The 18345-nt window shown below is 37.9% G+C and overlaps 1 protein-coding gene across 2 annotated transcripts; it reads left to right on the top strand.

The window, feature by feature from the left end:
- Nucleotides 1–3381: 3381 nt before the first annotated feature.
- On the top strand, nucleotides 3382–17237 carry LOC142143819 (uncharacterized). 2 transcript variants are annotated; one of them, XM_075201992.1, is made up of 5 exons: nucleotides 3382–3474; nucleotides 5138–5202; nucleotides 9481–9537; nucleotides 12587–12667; nucleotides 15749–17237. In XM_075201992.1, exons 1-5 carry the CDS (start codon nucleotides 3468–3470, stop codon nucleotides 16694–16696), a joined length of 1158 nt encoding a protein of 385 aa, XP_075058093.1. In that variant the 5' UTR covers nucleotides 3382–3467; the 3' UTR covers nucleotides 16697–17237. The 2 variants fall into 2 exon arrangements, with proteins under 2 accessions (XP_075058093.1, XP_075058104.1); XM_075202003.1 differs by lacking the exon at nucleotides 12587–12667 and having other exon boundaries at nucleotides 3383–3474.
- The last annotated feature ends 1108 nt before the right edge of the window (nucleotides 17238–18345 follow it).

The raw sequence follows: 18345 nt of genomic DNA, 5'->3' as shown, positions 1-18345 counted from the left end.
GCGAGGTGTAAAGTTCAGGGGCAAAACAGCAGCACCTCTAGTGGAATTGAGGTACTGCAGCCACATACAAAGTATAGGCAAAGTCGCTTTAAGGGGCGGATTCGAAGTGCACCACACAAGCTCTCTTCAGGCTTTTCTCTTCTTCTTTTACTTTTTATAGGATCTCCTTGGAGAGACAATTGGGCTCTTCTCCAATGAAGTACAGAGCAGACCCAATTCTTCAAGAGCAAAAGAAGAATTGGCAAGTTCGACCACTAAGTCTCTAGATTCATCAATAAATACACTCTCAGAGTCTGAGTCCCAGCCTAGAGTTGGGATAGGACCTTTTATTTTATCGCAGGATGATGATATGCCCATAAAGCCAGCCACCAATGTTGACGTTTGTTGTGACTGAAGTGGCATAGCGAGGATTTTTTCATCTTGTTATCTTTTTCTACAGGTGAAACAGACTGCCTGATTGAAGACACATTCATAGAGGAATTATGGACAAGTGCAGGAACTGACACACAGCCTGGAATGTGCACAGAGAAACCGTGATAAGATGACTTGACTGTAGATGAAAAGTATTTCCGGCAGACTGCATTAACAAAGTCCAGAGTGTTGAGGGTAATGGGATCATCAGAATCAAGAAGGGAGAAGGCCCAAGTCTGTGGCTCCCCTCTAAAACTCACGGTAATGAAACCAACTTCTTTAAATTTGTCAGAGAAATATACTGCAGATTCTTCAAATTGTTTGATACAGAGTTGAAGGACTAAAGAACACTGTATCAGGTCTTCATCAAAGTAGACTGGAGGAGTGTCTGAAGATTCAGAAGAGGCTTCTGGGTGATCTGGCTGAATAGCAGACTCTGGGAAAGGCAGAATATGTGAACAAAGTTTCAGTTCATGAAATATGCTGATTTCAGTAGAATTAACAGGTATACTCCTATACACAAATATGAACAGGTGAGATGAATGGCAGAAATAGTCCACAGAAGCAACCGGCTACAAGTAATGATCCAAATCACAAATACAGTTCAAATGCAGGAACAAGTAGAATGAGTTAACCAATTGCCAGGAGGCATGAGGCACCAGACTAAGGATGCAAGTTTCAGGATTCCAAATAGCCAGAGGCACGAGGCAGTCGAGGGAAGCAGACGGACAAGCAGAGTCCAGTAATCAGGCAGAGGGTCACAACGAGATATCAGACAGCAGTAAAGCAAACTGGAACAGGTTATAAACAGGAAATGAGCAGCAGCCAAGTACAAATGATGAACTGCACAGAGCACAGACTGAGGCAGGTATATCAAGCTGTGAAACGGGTGCTGGTACTAATTAGGTAAGGAGAATAACTCCTACACGCGAGGTGCAAAGTTCAGGGGCAAAACAGCAGCACCTCTGGTGGAATTGAGGTACTGCAGCCTCATACAAAGTATGGGCAGTCGTAACACATACTAGATCACGTTCACCTTCAGTCAGTTAGTGTTCTCTTTCTGGAGGACTGCTAAACTTCATTGAAAGTAATTTATTGATACCAAGATGATGAGAGAGAGAGAGAGAGAGAGAGAGAGAGAGAGTGGTATACAAATACACAATACATTTGCAACACCCCTACCCAATATTGTTTTGAGGGGTGTTACATTTATATTTAATTTTATATTTAATAAAGTGGTAAGTGTGGATTCTGGGGAGTCTTTTATACAATCAAGGTTTCTATTAACATGCAGCCTAAAAAGAGCCCTGTAACCGCGAATGAGAGCAGTTAATGAGTGTGGATGAGAGACACAGATTTTCCACAGAGCAGAGAGTTCAAGTAGGGAGACATTTTAAAACAAGTGAATAAATGTATGTTGGTGCAGTTTTGTTTAAGGCGTTGACCGTTAGTAGAAGTATTTTATATTGGAGTTGGTAAAATACAGGCAACCAATGCAGGGACCTAGAACGGAGGAGCAGTATAAGAACATTTTCCAGTGAATCTAGCCACTACATTCAAAATAGATTGTGAGGGCAATGGTCTGACTTGGAAAAGACCAGTAAGGAGACATTTACAATAATCAATGCGGGAGATAATGAGTGCATGAATACAAGTTTTTACAGTGTCTTGTGTGAGATACATGCATATTCTGGAAATGTTTCTTAGATGTACAGGATTTGGATACAGATTATATGTGGAGAACAATAGACAATCGAGGATTGCACCTAGGCACCGACATTGCTGGGTAGGGCTTATTGTTGTGTCATCAACAGCAAGAGATATCAGGTAGGTAGCTTCTGTTCCCTATCAATGTCACTCATTCAATGTTTTACTCGTACTAATGTAAATGTATTTTCTGATGTGCATACTCTCAGTGATGAAATATGTATTTAATTTATACCCACATTTGTACATCATTTTAGACAGATTACAGTACCTTCTTGTAGTCTGCATGATATTCTTATTGCATCGATTTTTAGTTATATGCCACATGGGGGCTGTATGGCAGTGGTTAGAAATGTGGGAGCTGTTACTGGTATAATGTGTGAAGGTCGCTGCTGGTATAATGCAGTGTGATCTGTGCTGATATAATGTGTGGGATCATGACGCTGTAAAGACGCAAGTATATTATTTTTCACAGGAATCTCTACATATTAATTTACATTATATAGAAAACCATAGCTCTACTAATCATTGACAGATGCAAATATACCATCAGACCTACAGATGAACAATTTGGCAGAAGAAAATAAAACTGGTTTATTTACTAAATGTATTGTTTATAACCGGCACTGTTTACCCTTGTTATGACAAAACTTTGCCAGTAAAATAAAAAATTCCCACTTACGATCACATCACATGTGTTTTATAGCACTTTGTACCCTTAAAATACCAGACTATAATTAAGATTGTCCGGAAATTCTATGAGAATGAGCGTGAAACTTGTTTTAATTAGGAAAATATTACAACATGCTTGAGAGTTTTAATTAATGAAATATGCTTCATGATATGCAAATAACCAGAAATCACACTATTGATTGGTCTAAAAGTATGTTCCCACCCTAATTACAGATAGTAATTTATTGATTGCGCTTCACAGTTTCCTGTGGTGTTCTCAAGTAAACCACAAGCGCTCCCCTATGTATAACTGTGGTTAGCAGTTCTTGTAGTCTTCAGCTCATTTTGTTATGCAGTGTCTCCAAAATTCATGCGTAAAGGAAAAAAGCATACCATTTGTAAACAACAGAACACAAAAATTAAAATCTAAAAATATTCCAATCATTTCTTTCACTTGGACTACAAAACAATCTGATTCGCAATATGGTATTATGATTTTTTAATTGTTTTCACCACAGAAATATTTTAGGTTTACAGTAATATAGTCACGAGTTTCTGTTGTTGGTGTCACAGGTTTTTGGAGCACAAATATCTGATTGGCTGTCACCAAGTTTAAATTTCTGAAATAAAGGACAACCAGTTTAGAAATAATTCAGCTGGGGTTGAAAAGCTTATAGATGCCAGGTAAAGAATACTTATTATATATTTTACTTGTTTTTTTCTCTAGATGTCATATAATTTGAAGATTTAATAGGTGTTAATTTATTTCTTCATTGAAATTGCTTTTGTGAGAAAAAAACAGTCAAATATTTTTATTATATTAATTTGCATATACAATAGAGAATACTAATATAAGTCAAAATATAATCTTATCAACTACTATTTACTTGTTGATCTGTCATGTGTCACTTAATTCAATCTGTGCGGTTTTGTACATGAGATATTGCCATTTGTGTTGTTTGATAATCATGTTAAATTTTACAAGCTTGGATGTAACAATACTGCATACGTTCTGTTTGCACAAGAATGAAATTCAATAAATGGACTAGAAAAAAGATGGTGCCCATAACAGCCAACTAGATTCTGTTATTTTCTAGTGCAGTTTGCAAAATGAAAGCGAACATCTGATCAGTGGCAATGTCCAAAACTTAATTTTCCAACAGTTTTCATAAATGCCTGCATTATGTTATTGATTACATAGTAAATTACGTGGACTCCAGAAACAACCTGTACCCTTTTAAGTTTATTGGAATTTACACAGCAGCACAAAGTGTTTCAGGAGATGAAAGAGTGTGGTGATATTGTGGGAACTTATCCTGAAGTCTTGTGAAATAAAAAAATATATATATCTAAAAAAGAAGAGACAGAACTATATATCAACCTTAAGTCTAACCCCTACATAGAGATAATATTAGCCCATTCTAAATTGCATGTTTTAACAGTAGACCTAATATTAGCCCAAGCCCTAACTCAAGTCTAATGCTGCTGCTAAATGAGTGTTTTGTGCGTCTATATAGAGTAGCCTTAGAACCTTGGCTGCTATACACCCTATTTCCTGTATATAGCAAATAATGTAAACACTTAGGGACATAGGGCCTGATTCATTAAGGTTCTTAAATGAAGAGGATTCTCATTTCAGTCTCCTGGACAAAACCATGTTACAATGGAAGGGGTGTAAATAAGTGTTCTGTTTTACACATAAGTTAAATACTGCCTGTTTTTTCATGTAACACACAAATATCAACTTTAAATTTCAGTGTACAAATAAGCTATCAAATATTTGTGTGTTACATGAAAAAACAGGCAGTATTTAACTTATGTGTAAAACAGAACACTTATTTACACCCCTTCCATTGTAACATGGTTTTGTCCAGGAGACTGAAATGAGAATCCTCTTCATTTAAGAACCTTAATGAATCAGGCCCATATTTATCAAAGCATGAAAAGAACTTAAGCTGACGTTTTTGCTTGCTTCAACCAATATACAAAAGGGTTACCTCTAGATTTTTAAATGTGATAGCCTACTTAATAATTATTGTGACTCTGCATGTTCCACTGTAATACTTGTTCTGTTATCATCATTGCACGATTGAAAAAAAATTATTCATTCTTTGATAACTTTTTCAATGTTAAATGGTTATTTAATATATATTAGCCAGTTCATTCATGTGCAACTCTACCGAGCCTGGTCAGACGAAGCTGCACATTATTTCTTACTGATCTAGGACAGTATCACCGAGGCAACAGAGTATCTGTAAGCTGTCCTGGCGTTATTTTATTGATAAATTGCAATAATGAGCAATTCTTAACATCTTGAAAAATGCTAATGATTATGTTTTGTCCACAGTAACATATAAAATGAAGTTTATACTTGTCTGGCTATATATCATTTCTGAGGCCTATACATTTCCAGTAAGTATATATGTATTGTACCAAAATAACTAGATTTTGTAATTTACTAATCAAATGCAAACTGTCAATTTGGTGGATAAATGCACAGAAACAATCATTGCCTACAGTTTTTATATTTGGAAGTTTTATATCATATGACAGAGATATTGCATAATTCTTCACCGACAATGGTGTCCTAGCACTTGGAAGATAGTAAGGTATAGTGCATACAATTGTTTTATATGTTTTATGAGCAGTCCAATATAGAACAAATAAACATAAAGGAATAATTTTATTTAATACCATGGTGCAAAGAGCAACAATGTACTATAATCCATAGCAGTTTATCAGATATTAGTTTTTGTTAATCTAATAATACAAAACTGCTCTGCTCTTTGCAACATGTTACTAAATAAACCTCTATGTTTTATATATGCACAAAGTTCCCAATTACATTTCTGATACCATTATTTTTAAATAAAGGGATTAGTACTAGTTGCCCAATGTTACCTTTGCTGCAAAGTCTTACAACCTAAGCTTCAGCTGGCTATATTAACAAAGACAATTTTCAGTTTATTAATTGCTGTTCCTACAATCGGTTCAACATGTGTTCATTAGAATGCAGAGTTATACTCTGCAGCTCTCTCCAGATCAGATATGAAATATCAACTTTGGTATCATTGATTTACATGATAAATTATAACTCTTTAGTTTTAGAAAGACTCTCTCTCTTCTTTTATAATTTAACATTTGTTCATACAATACTTCTGTTCATCTATTAATTAACAATAAACTGCAATGAAGAAACTTTGAACAGCAAACATTTATTGTTTGCTGTCTCGCTACCTTCAATTCTGCTACTACTTCAATATATTTGCCTTGCCTGGAGCCTCTGAAGCAGGGCCATCTTTTCCATTGGGCATGATGGGCAGGTGTCCGGGGGCCACATGGGCAAGGGGGCCCCATAGGCAGGGCTCTTAATTAGAAAAAATAATCCTGCAAAAGAAAAAACCTGCAAAAAAAGCCTTCAATGGTCACTGAGCAAGTACATCTATCTATCACTAAATATCTATATCTATATCTGTATCTCTATACATCTATAACTATATCTATATCTATATATATATATATATGTATATATAGGGGCCCCGGTGCACTGCTTTGCCCGGGGGCCCATAATGTTGTTAAGATGGCCCTGCTCTGAAGTCTTGGTACTACTCGTTTATAGTTTTGTACTGTTATTCCCTGTACTGTCCATTGTTTGTACTTTGTACAGCGCTGCGGAAACCTTGTGGCGCCTTATAAATAAATAAATAAATAATAATAATAATATTGTTATACGAGTAATAAAAACAAAGAAAATAATTGTTTTCAACTAGATTTTAATTTGTTTTGTGAGGACAAAGCAAGGACACTTTGCATAAACACAAATTTTGCACTTACATGGTCAAGTAATTTGTCAAATTTGTCATTTTGGGAGGAAAATACATATGGTTTATGGATGTCTGGATATGAATCCACCTGTCTTGTCAATTGGAGACTGTATCTTCTCTCAAAAAACAGCAGTCTTCAGTGCCGTCTCTCTCTTTCTCTCATTTGTCTCCTCTCCCACTCCACTTGACTGTCCCCACTTCTACTTAACTCTTCTCCTGGTAGTATATGTAATACAATTAAAAAAAATGTGCACAATTCTCTAAACCTACCTCTCCACAGCAATTCTTTTTACATGATACATAGGACACAAAACTATATCTGTTCACTTATACTCTGACCAAACCTTCCTTTATACCTTGTAATTTACATAAGAGATTGAAAATATTAACGTACAGTATGTCTTAATAATATTACCAAATCCTCCATTGCTTATACTTTATATAAGTGGTAAATTGGATTGTGTGAGATTATAAGGAGATATATTGTATATTAATATTTTCAAACTCTTACATAAAATAGAAGTGGAGCAAAGGAGGTTAGGGAAAGATTATGACTGGACACTTATATTTTCTCCCTTCCCTATATTAATATTTACTATCTCTTTTATATAAACTACATGTTCACTCAAACCATTAATGGGCAACTTGATACACATCTTTGGCGGCATGGGGGACTCTCTAAGCTTCAGAGGAAGCACATTACCCCTAATCCCAGGAACAAGGTAGAACAATAAATGTAATCAAAGAATGAGACACATATATGTAATACTATATCAGCAATTTTAACTAAGTATTACAAACTACATCAAACAAATGTGACAATATTTACAATAAAGCAGGAAGGAGATGAAGCTGCTGGTGAAGCCTTAGAATATGGCCCTAGGGTCTCCTATTGCCAATCACGGACCTAAATCTGACCAAATTCACCATAGCTACAATAGTAGCAGTTTATAAAATAAATAAAATAGATAATTATTTGTACAGTTAACTGCCTCACTTTCATCACTCTCTGTACATTGTAAGATATAAAATAAAAAATAGAGCACTGTTTTCTCAAATGCAACTGTGTAAATTTACAGTGTGTGAAACTTACCTTGCTCTTCCAGACTACTTCTCTGCTCCATCTTCACCCTCACAAAATAAATCTGGGCGAGTTGGCGGGAGCGCAGATGGGAGGAGGCAGTGGGCAGAGCATCCTGGTGATTGCCAGACTCCCTGACTTCTACAGAGGAGGAGAAGCTGGTTGGCGGGCTCCTCATGTATAACAGCCTACCACTATAGTGGAGGGCAGGCAGTCCAGTGGGAGATCTGAGTGCTCCTCAAATACTCCTTCACCCTAAGTAAGATGGTGGGCTGGTGGATGATTGGAGCGCCTCAATAGCATGGTGCCGACTAGTGGCTGGCTGGGCTGAGGGTCAGGGGGCAGCCCCCCAGGGCCAGTCCCATAGTGAGCTACATTGAGCAGGGTCACTGGGCTATCTGCATTTATTTTCCCATTAAAATAGGCTGCTGAGTCGAGACTTGCCCCCCGGGCTAAATAATGCCAACCCTCCCCTGACGCTGACCCTATTTGCCCCTGCTCCCTCCCCACCACACTTTCCGCTGGCCGGTGTAGATGTGGTAATCTATTTTCTAATTCCTTGTGGAAAGGTGTCATGTGATTAGTGCTGCAAAGCTTGTTATATATTGTACAATGCAAGTTTTGTAATACTTATTTAGATATACAGTAGACGTATAACAGTGATGTCACCAAAGTACATAAATGTTCACTGTAATTCCAATTATGTGCTTAGAAGCTTTGATATATTTGAAAATGTGACCCTGCACTGCAATTGGAGTCTCTTTCAGTTGCACATGTGGCTATAAAAGTAATTTTTGTTCTTTGTAGAAATGTAGAGCTGGATCATCCTCCTGTCCTTACTCACGGATTGATTTGTTAAAATTTTCCACTTTGGTTTGTATCCCCATTCTATTGGCCAAAAATAACATACATGATGTGCTCCAAGGAGATTAACCACAGCAAAAGGTCACCCAATGACAGTCAGAATTGATTATATTTATCTGCAGTAGTGGGGCATCCAGAATTTCTCATAAAAACCTGTAACTCCCAAATTGGGTCACAGGCTAATTTATTATATTTACAAATAACTTTAGGACATTCAGGGGACCTGCATAAGGCTGACTGTGTCTGACATCTGTCAGAGTCTAGCATTACAGCCACAATTTGCAAGCTTTATTATCTGGTATTCTGCATATAAACCTTTATTTCTAATTAGATACAAATTTGTTTTTTTTGCAGTGTATGTTATATATAAAAGCCATTGTTTTCAGAGGCGGAACTAGCAAACTGGGGGCGCAGGTGCAGGAATGCAGGGAGGAGGGAACCGGGGCCCCCACGCTCTGCATCTGCATGCAGCGGGGCCCATTATCTCCATGGGCCCGGTGCACTGCACCTGCTGCACCAATGGTAGTTCCGCCACTGAATTGTTCCATATTTTACATTCATAAAAGATAAAAAGATTGAAACAGCTGTCAGTTGGTTCTTATGAGTTTTACATCTTAGGATGTGGCCTTGCTGATAAGATGGCAGTTGTGTATGCTTAGCTGGTCACATCAGCATTTACTGAAAGATTTACATGTCTCTTCCAACAATTGGGTGGAGAATAATCCTGTATTCTCTTGGTATAATGTCAGCTGTTATATATGTATGTAAAGCTATTTAGAGAAGGCTTATGTAATTACTCATTTACTTACAGTACTGACTTTAACAGATGTAAAGAATAAAGCAAAGAAACAACATGTTCTACCGCTATACAATACTGTACCACAGTCTAACTGTAATAGTATATTTGCTTTGTACTTACAGACACAGCCTCCTCCCGATGTTGAAAACAGAAAGCCCTGTTGTGCCGGACAACCACAGGTGTGTGTATATAGTATATATATATATATATATATATATATATATATATATATATATATATATATATGTGTGTGTGTGTGTGTTTTCCTGTGCATACTCTGCCAAATTCCTGATTGACTCCTGTTGTGGGCCCTGGCTTGTTTCTGGACCCTGCTTGTACTCTGATTGTGCTGACCTCTGTCTTTGTTGTTTGGATATTCCTGCTCCTGACAACACTGACCCTTTGGCCTGTTCCTGACTACTTTGCCTGCTGCAGACCCCTGATCCCTGCCTACTCCTGACCATCTGCTTCCGTCTTGGCTATTGCCTCCAATCTACCTGCTACAGTATTGGATATAAGCTTCCAATACACTAAGAGTTAAGACCTGGGGGTATCTGAGTACCTGTGAACGCAACTTGCTCTACAGGAAACCTGTCACCTGTTCTGGAAGCTTATGTCAATATCCACGAGCTGTAACAGGAGATTTATTTTTTCCTACTTGTATTACTCTGTGGCATTGTAAATCCACAGCTTGAGTCAAATGCTTCCTTGGCTCTGGACATGTTGCAGATTGTGGGCTGGCTTACTCTAAACTATTTTAGGTGTATTTTTTGACAATCAGGGGCAGAAGAGGACCCTAACCAGTATCTTGACTAGGGCCTCATGAGGTGTTAATCAGGTTCTCCCAAGGGTACATACCTTAGGTATAGTTGTATGTGATGGACGGGCAAGAAAAATGTACACAGCATATTAACAAAGCTGCAGTGGAATGGGTAAGACTAAACAAAGTGCAAAGCCATAAGCTTTACATCTTGCAATAAAGGTAGATTTATTCAGGAATATATACATAGACTCGCACTTAGGGAGGTTTTCCTGCTGCCCCTTTCCTCTCCTCTGCATGCTCAAATGATGTGGTATATAGGTACATCATCGAAAAAAGCACTCTATGGGGTAAATGTATCATAGTGTGGGTTGTACAAGTCGCTGGAAATCGGCGAGATGACAGCTTAAATTTAAAGCGGTGCTGCCTTGTAAAGGGAAACTTCCCTTTACAAGGCAGCGCCGCTTTAAATTTAAGCTGTCATCTCGCCGATTTCCGGCGACTTGTACAACCCGCACTATGATACATTTACCTCTATGTGTCTTTTCCTTGGTCTCACCTGGCTCCTATCTGTTTATGCAGCCAAAGCATCAGCTGTTTGTAAGGTAGGGAAAAAACAAACTACATCTCCCACAATGCAGCAGGAGTAGACTCATATGACAGCTCTGTTCCTGATTGGTTTTGAAGTAGTCAGGTGGCAGATGGAGAGACTTGGCATAGCAGCTGCTCAGCGCTTCCACTGCGCGGAACATGGTGGAAGACTGTTTCTGCCTGGGCTCTGCTCCTGCCTGCACTACCATTACCAGGAATGGGCAAGTGAAATAATAGTACAGTAAAAATGCATCAGAAATTATTAGCCCTGTTTAGCTTTTTCCTTTTATTTAAATTATAATTCATTGTAAAGTAATACAATCAGTTTTGTCATTGTCAACATTTTTAGATTGGTTTAATTGTTGCAAAGGTGAAATTCAACTTACAACCATTTTCACAATTTGTCTAAAAAAATGTACCTGTTGCAGGCTTATGGCAGCAAGGTTTCTTTTTTTTTTTTGCCCTATTCCAAAATCAAGCATATGGAAACCTCTTTGTAAAATTCCCAATTGCAACCAATACCATTGATCAACACAAAATACTCTGTAATCAGGGCCTGTACTAGCATGTCTGGCGCCCCCCTGCAAAAAATAAATTTGTGCCCTCCTCTTTAATAAATTATTTGTTCATTCAGTAATGCTTCATTAAATACAAATCATATTATGAACTTTCATAAAGATAGAATACAAATAAGTACATTAAAAAGCGTATATTTATTGTTATATGAATAATCTAAATGAAGAATATTCTTTGCAATAAAATTTGACATTTTTAGCAATAATTAATTTGGTGAGAAGTATAGAAGAGAAAAAAAATGGCCCCTTCATCACACTGTGCCCTCCGTCGTTACATTGTTCCTCCCCTCTGCATTATCACAGTCCCCCCCCCCTGCATTTCCACACAGCCCCCCCTGCAATTTCACACAGCCTTCCCCCTGCATTTTCAGTTTCCCCCAACCCTGCATTTTCAGTTTCCCTCCCCCTGCAGTTCCTCACTGCCCCCCCTGTATTTACACACTCTCCCCACCTGCATTTTCACACTACCCCCCCCCACCCTGCATTTTCACATTTTCAGTTTCTCTCACCCTCGCCAGCCTGCATTTTCACCATACTTACCAACTTCTTGCAGTCGGCGTCTGGGAGCTGCTGGGGAAGGTGGGTGTGCGGGGAGCAGGGCTCAGCAAATCATGTCATTTTGGCCCCACCCCATGACGTAATGACGCAAATGCGTCATTTTACAGTAAGGGGCGGGCTCAAATGAGATTTCCGGAGAATCGCGGCATTTGGGATAATTCTGCCCAGTTCACTAGGAATTTGGCTGATGCGGGAGGCTACCATACTCTCCCGGGAGTCCCCCACCCAGAATCCGGGATTCTCCCGGACATTCCGGGAGAGTTGGCAAGTATGATTTTCACTTTCCCCCCTCCCTGCATTTTCAACCCTCTGTTTTACTTACCTTGCTATGGTCATTTCCTCTCCTCTTCTCTTTCTCTTCTGTCTTCATCTCTTTGGTGCCCTCCTCTGTGCGGCTCCTCAGTGAAAGTGTCGGGGCTTGATGACATCACGCCCTGATACTATCAGTGAGCAGGGAGCACAGAGGAGGGCGCCGGAGCAAGTGATTTTTTTTTCTGTAGCAGGGTAGGTGGACAGCGGGTAAGGCAGGCGGGGAAGCGCCTCTCCGGCATTGCGCCCCCGCTTTGCTTAACCCGCTTACCATGTTCCGTCAGCTCTGTCTGTAATGCCACATTTTGCCTAATCAATTAAGAAAAAGCTTTATAGTGGCTTTTTTTCAAATGAACAATACAATTCTTGTATTAGATTTTGTGGCTGTTTTTCTTTTTAAGTAACAATTGTTTCCTTTCTTCCTGCTTTCTCTAGCTAATTTACAAAGGCCGTGATCCCAAGCATGGTATAAATGTGTTTGTGTATGAGTTTCCACCAATATTTGAAGAAACTAAGGTAAATTGTTATGGTTATGGTGTAAGCTGCATTAAGTATGTAGCCCACCTAAGGATGAATGCTGCTTAGTATTTTAAATATTAATTGAGAAAACCACGAGGGTATGACAGCTCTCTCCTCCCATCTCCATTCCCTAAGTATTTGGGATTAAATAGCATCCTATATGAAATTGGAGTAACCCTGCAGGGCTGGATTCTACTGGTGGGAATTTTGAGCTGCTTAAAAAGCTCAAAATTCTGGGTTGTTTGTGATTTTTTGCTCATAACAACAAGGGTACTCGTATGTTTGAAAATACATATAGTTGCTATCTATATCTAACAAGTGGTACCGTAATGCCATATGACTAGGATAGAATTCTAGTCCAACACCCATGTTTCAGTAAATCATGAAAAGGTGTTAGCCTTACCATTATTTTTATTTTAGTCACAAGTATTTTTGCAGTGGACAGTATATACTGCTGGCTGCATTTGTGAGGTGAGATAGACCCACATCACAAGGAGCTTTACAACAGAACAGGTTTTAAGTAGCAAAACACAACTGAATAAACATATGTGGAACTCTCCCATAATCGTGTCCTATGCCATTTTGCCGTACATTTGTAATTGTATATACTCCATATGATTAAGTTAGATTACCCACCTTCACTGGTTAAATGAATGGCTGGCACCAACCATTCAAAACCAATGATACCTTATGGTTTCCTTGGTCTGTATAGGAGTTACAACTATTTCTGTTAATATGAAAGTTTGTTCTATTGAACAGACGCAGCCTCTCATCAAAGGTTTTTCATAGAAACCTTGCCTGAAGAAGTTATCTTTGTGTACTGAAAGCTTGAAGCTTCTATGGAATTAATCACTAAACTGTATTATCTATATATAACTTACACCAATCAGCCACACTATTAATTCCACCAGCCTGATATTGTGTAGGTTCCCCTCGTGCTGCCAAATCAGTTCTGATCTGTCGAGGCATGGACTCCACAAGACCTCTGAAGGAGTCCTGTGGTATCTGGCACCAAGACGTTAGCAGCAGATCCTTTAAATTCTGTAAGTTGCAAGGTGGGGCCTCCATGGCTCTTACTTGTTTTTCCAGCGCATCCCACAGATGCTTAATTGGATTGAGATCTGGGGAATTTGGGGGCCAAATCAACACCTTCAACTCTTTATAATGTTTCTTTAAACCATTTCTGAACAATGTTTGCATTGTGGCAGGGAGCATTATCCTGCTGAAAGAGGCCACTGTCATCAGGGAATATCATCGCCATGAAGCGGTGTATGTGGTTTGCAACAATGTTTAGGTAGGGGGTACTTGAATGCCAGAATCCGAGGTTTTCCAGCAGAACATTTCCCAGAGCATCACACTGTCTCCGCCAGCTTGCCTTCTTCTCATAGTGAATTGTGGTGCCATCTCTTCCCGAGGTAAACGATGCACACGCACCCGGCCATCCAAATGATGCAAAAGAAAATGTGATTCATCAGACCAGGCCACCTTCTACCATTGCTAGATGTTCCTGTTCTTGTCTTCATGTGCCCATTGTAGGCACTTTTGCCCATACCGACAGGAGTCAGTATGGGCACTCTGACTGGTCTGCAGTTACGCAGCACCATAACAGCAAGCTCTGATGCACTGTGTGTTCTGTTACCTTTTGATCATGGCCAGCATCAACGTGTTCAACAATTTGTGTTACAGTAGGTCTCAGTGAGATTGGACCAGATGGGCTAGCCTTCGTTCCCCACCGGCATCAATTAACCTTAGGCATACATGACCTTGTCGCCGGTTCACCGGTTATCCCACTGCTTAACAGGTGCCATTGTAACGAGATAATCAATGTTATTCACTTCACTTGTCAGTATTTTTAATGTTGTACAACAAAACTTAATCTCTGGCACTAATGAGAGACATATACATCTAAATTAAAACAATTTCTCCTGGGTATCAAAAGCAGCACCTCAAAAAAGAAGGCAGTGTAAAACCTCCATAACAATATAACATAAAAGAACATAGAGTTGCGCAGAAGTACCTAATTGAGCATTTATTATGGATGTAACAAAAGTAAATATGATAAATACATCGGAGCAATAAAAAAACACAAATCATATATCATGCAATATGAATATCTATAGGAACTAGCCCCTCATAAACATGTAGAAGGGACTAAAACATTGATTCAAAAGAAAAGAATCTACATGACCTCAATTAAATTAGTATTAAAATATAGAGCCTTGAATAGGTATAAAAAATATAACCAGCTGGTAAAATACAATATTAGAATTTTGGATAATGCATGTTGAAAAAAGAAGGATATCCTGATAATGATTCGGAAAGATACATGTACATGAAAAAGAAATGTTCTTTGTATACACTGGTCTTGAGATTCATTCACAATTAGATCAAATGGTTATTTCCACTGGTGTATAGACATACAATCAACTTATCGAATAAAGAAATAATTAGTGGAACTTCTTACCGCAACTGCCGCTTGTATATAGTGAAGTCCCCGAATATATATCCACAACGGGTGTCTCAAATTGCCAACGGGGATATGGCTTCTAACCGCTTCAGGGGCTAATGTTAAAGTTAGATCCACATACCTCCAGGGAATAGAGTGATTCCGTAAATACAGCCAGCAGAAGGTGAATGTCCTCTTGACAACGAGCAGAGTGAGTAATCTATTTATGGTAAGGAGATTATTCTAATTCTAATATTGTATTTTACCAGCTGGTTATATTTTTTTATACCTATTCAATGCTCTATTTTTTAATACTAATTTAATTGAGGTCATGTGGATTCTTTTCTTTTGAATTAATGTTTTAGTCCCTTCTACATGTTTATGAGGGGCTAGTTCCTATAGATATTAATATTGCATGATATATGATTTGTGCTTTTTTGTTGCTCCGATGTATTTATCATATTTACTTTTGTTACATCCATAATAAATGCTCAATTAGGTACCTCTGCGCAATTCTATGTTCTTTTTTGCTATATTTTTAATGTTGTGACTAATCTGTGTATGGTATTTTTGATCCTTCATCTATGAAAGCATTTTAGTCTTGACAGTATTTTGTGTTTCATATAATCTAGGTGAGCGATAAATATGTTGAATACACAACTATGAAGAATGGTTTGAAAGGTGAAGAAAATTCACTTACAAATTCAGGCGATGGAGAACAATACAAGGACGTAATTACAGAAACAAATACGCCTTCTAATACATATGGGAACAATAAAATGTCTGACATGCAGAGCAATTTAATCAATGAAACCTCAGAAGACACACAGAAAATGATTTTATCAACATTTTCAGAAAAGCCAACGATTAGTACCCAGAACACCATTCACATGCCTGACTTGAATTCCGACACCATAAATGGCCAAGTAACTGTTGTACAGAATGATGCCGCCATCTATGAAGACAGTGTTGTAGGATCTAACGTCACAGAAGGAAGTCAAGAAGAAACGACACACAACCGAGATGTGGAGAGGACTAATGGACACAGTAATATTGACAGTTATTATAATAAAGAAGGAAGCATACTTATTGACATTCCAGCCTACAATGACAGTGATGCAGACATACAAGACCCAAATATAGATTTTCCCTCTAAAGATGATGAATTGAATAGCACCCTTGGATGCACTGATGGACTGTGTGGAAACTCATCCATATACATAGAAAATCCTCTGACACAACTTACAACACGTAATACATTTTTGTATTCCAATGGAAACAAGCCTGGTACTGATGGATATGCAGCTGGAGAGGAAAATACAGTGAAACCTACCAGCACGTGGAGCGCAAAAGCAACAAAAACAGTTTCAACAAATAAGAATAAAAGTAATAAAAAACCCGAAAAGTCTCACATGAATAAAAAAGAACCCCTGAAAATGTGCAACACTGGAAGAAATGTCAAATATAACAGTGGGCACAGACAACGGTTTGTCAAGCATGGTGGTAGTCGCCACCATTCAAAATCTCACAGACACAGTTCTTCTGAAAGCACAAGTGACAGTAGCCAGGAATTTGACTAAGACTGCACATTATTATCACTAAACATATAAACTCACTGATGTGACTGTGGTGTTAAAAGGGAATTGTCTTTAGACTTTAACAAACATATTGTGGACATATTTAAACAAATCATGGCTCTATCTGATTTTAGTAAAAATATTAAGGGTTGAAAAGATACAGATGCCTTTAGTATTTAAAAAGAAACTCTATAATTACTCACTTTCTGTGTCCTTAAACTAGTTTTTTTGTTTTTTGTTCTTTTGAGTAGTCTGGCAGATACAGTGATGCCTCTGGTGTATGTCCAAACCAGCAACAAAAACTTACAATAAACCACATGGCATGTGCCACTAGATTGAAGCATGAGGAATCCACATTTTACAGTGTTTTCATTTGTTCTCTTTAGTATATTATTTGTCATAAATGTGACTATATATTATGATAAATTCATTATGATGCCACACCGCAATTTGTGATAATTAACTGTTGATCCTGTGCCATAAAATGGCAGTAGTGTAATAAAAAAAAAGATAATGCAGTTTATATAAACAATTTGTCTCTTAATGGTATTAGTGTTGGTTTAATGTCACTTACATATTGATACATTTTTGAAAATCAAAACTGAAAAATCTGCCAAAGACATTTATTTGATCATATTACTTTTTCCCTTTGACTTATTTATTGCTTTGAACATTCACTAAGTATTATACTACTTACGTATTCTTGCTTCAAAAAATGTATATATTTTAAACAATAATAATAATAGTAATAATAGTAATAATAATAATAATAATGATAATAATAACATCTCAAATATGTACCTATACTGTATATTTTCAAAGGTAGAGATTGTTAATATACATTTTTTTAATCAGAAAGTAAATATACATATATGTCTCATGAACATCGATCATATACTGAGGCAGGTGCCTCAGGCAGAACAGCTGGGAAATTAAATCTAGGGAATTAATTATGGTTTAAACATAATTAATGGTTTCTTTTTATTTCGTTGGTAGATTTAGTAATGGTTAACGTCACCATATATGTATTTTAGAGAGCACATTACACATTACAGCTGTTTATAGTAGTTTGCATAAAGGATGATAGGAGTGCTGTTCAGTTGGCCTCACAGGCAGCGATATGACTAGGACCACCATTGCGGATGTTAGTTATATTCAATAGTCCAACATGATGGTAACTTGTGGAAGAAATAACATTTGGGGGCTGATTTAAAGTTGATCGAAATATAGGCATTAATAAAAAGACAATGTAAAATTTGCAGAACAATGCACATCTTGAGATGCATCCAGCTCCACATCAGCAACATACTGTATGTTTAGCCATGTCATCATCATCAGGATGTATTTGTACATGCCCTCTAGCAGGTGGAAAAGATACGCCTCCTAACAGGCATATATGTGTATTTCTGCAGGTCGGCAAGAACCGCATTTCCATGAACGCGCTTTTACTGTACTCAGCCTGCGTTTGCATGGAAGTCTGCATTGGTACATATATGTCCATTCCCTTTGTGGGCATCTGCAATGTTAGTTTTAGCAACCTTAGGTTGGAGAAGCGCTGATATAATTAAAATAATTGTTTTTCAATAAAATCACCAGATACCAATGACAAGTGAAGCCATAAGCTGAACATCCTTAAACTAAGAGGATAGGGT

Source organism: Mixophyes fleayi, chromosome 1 (assembly GCF_038048845.1).
Source record: "Mixophyes fleayi isolate aMixFle1 chromosome 1, aMixFle1.hap1, whole genome shotgun sequence".
Lineage (NCBI taxonomy): Eukaryota > Metazoa > Chordata > Amphibia > Anura > Limnodynastidae > Mixophyes > Mixophyes fleayi.
This window is presented reverse-complemented; position numbering and strand designations above follow the sequence as displayed.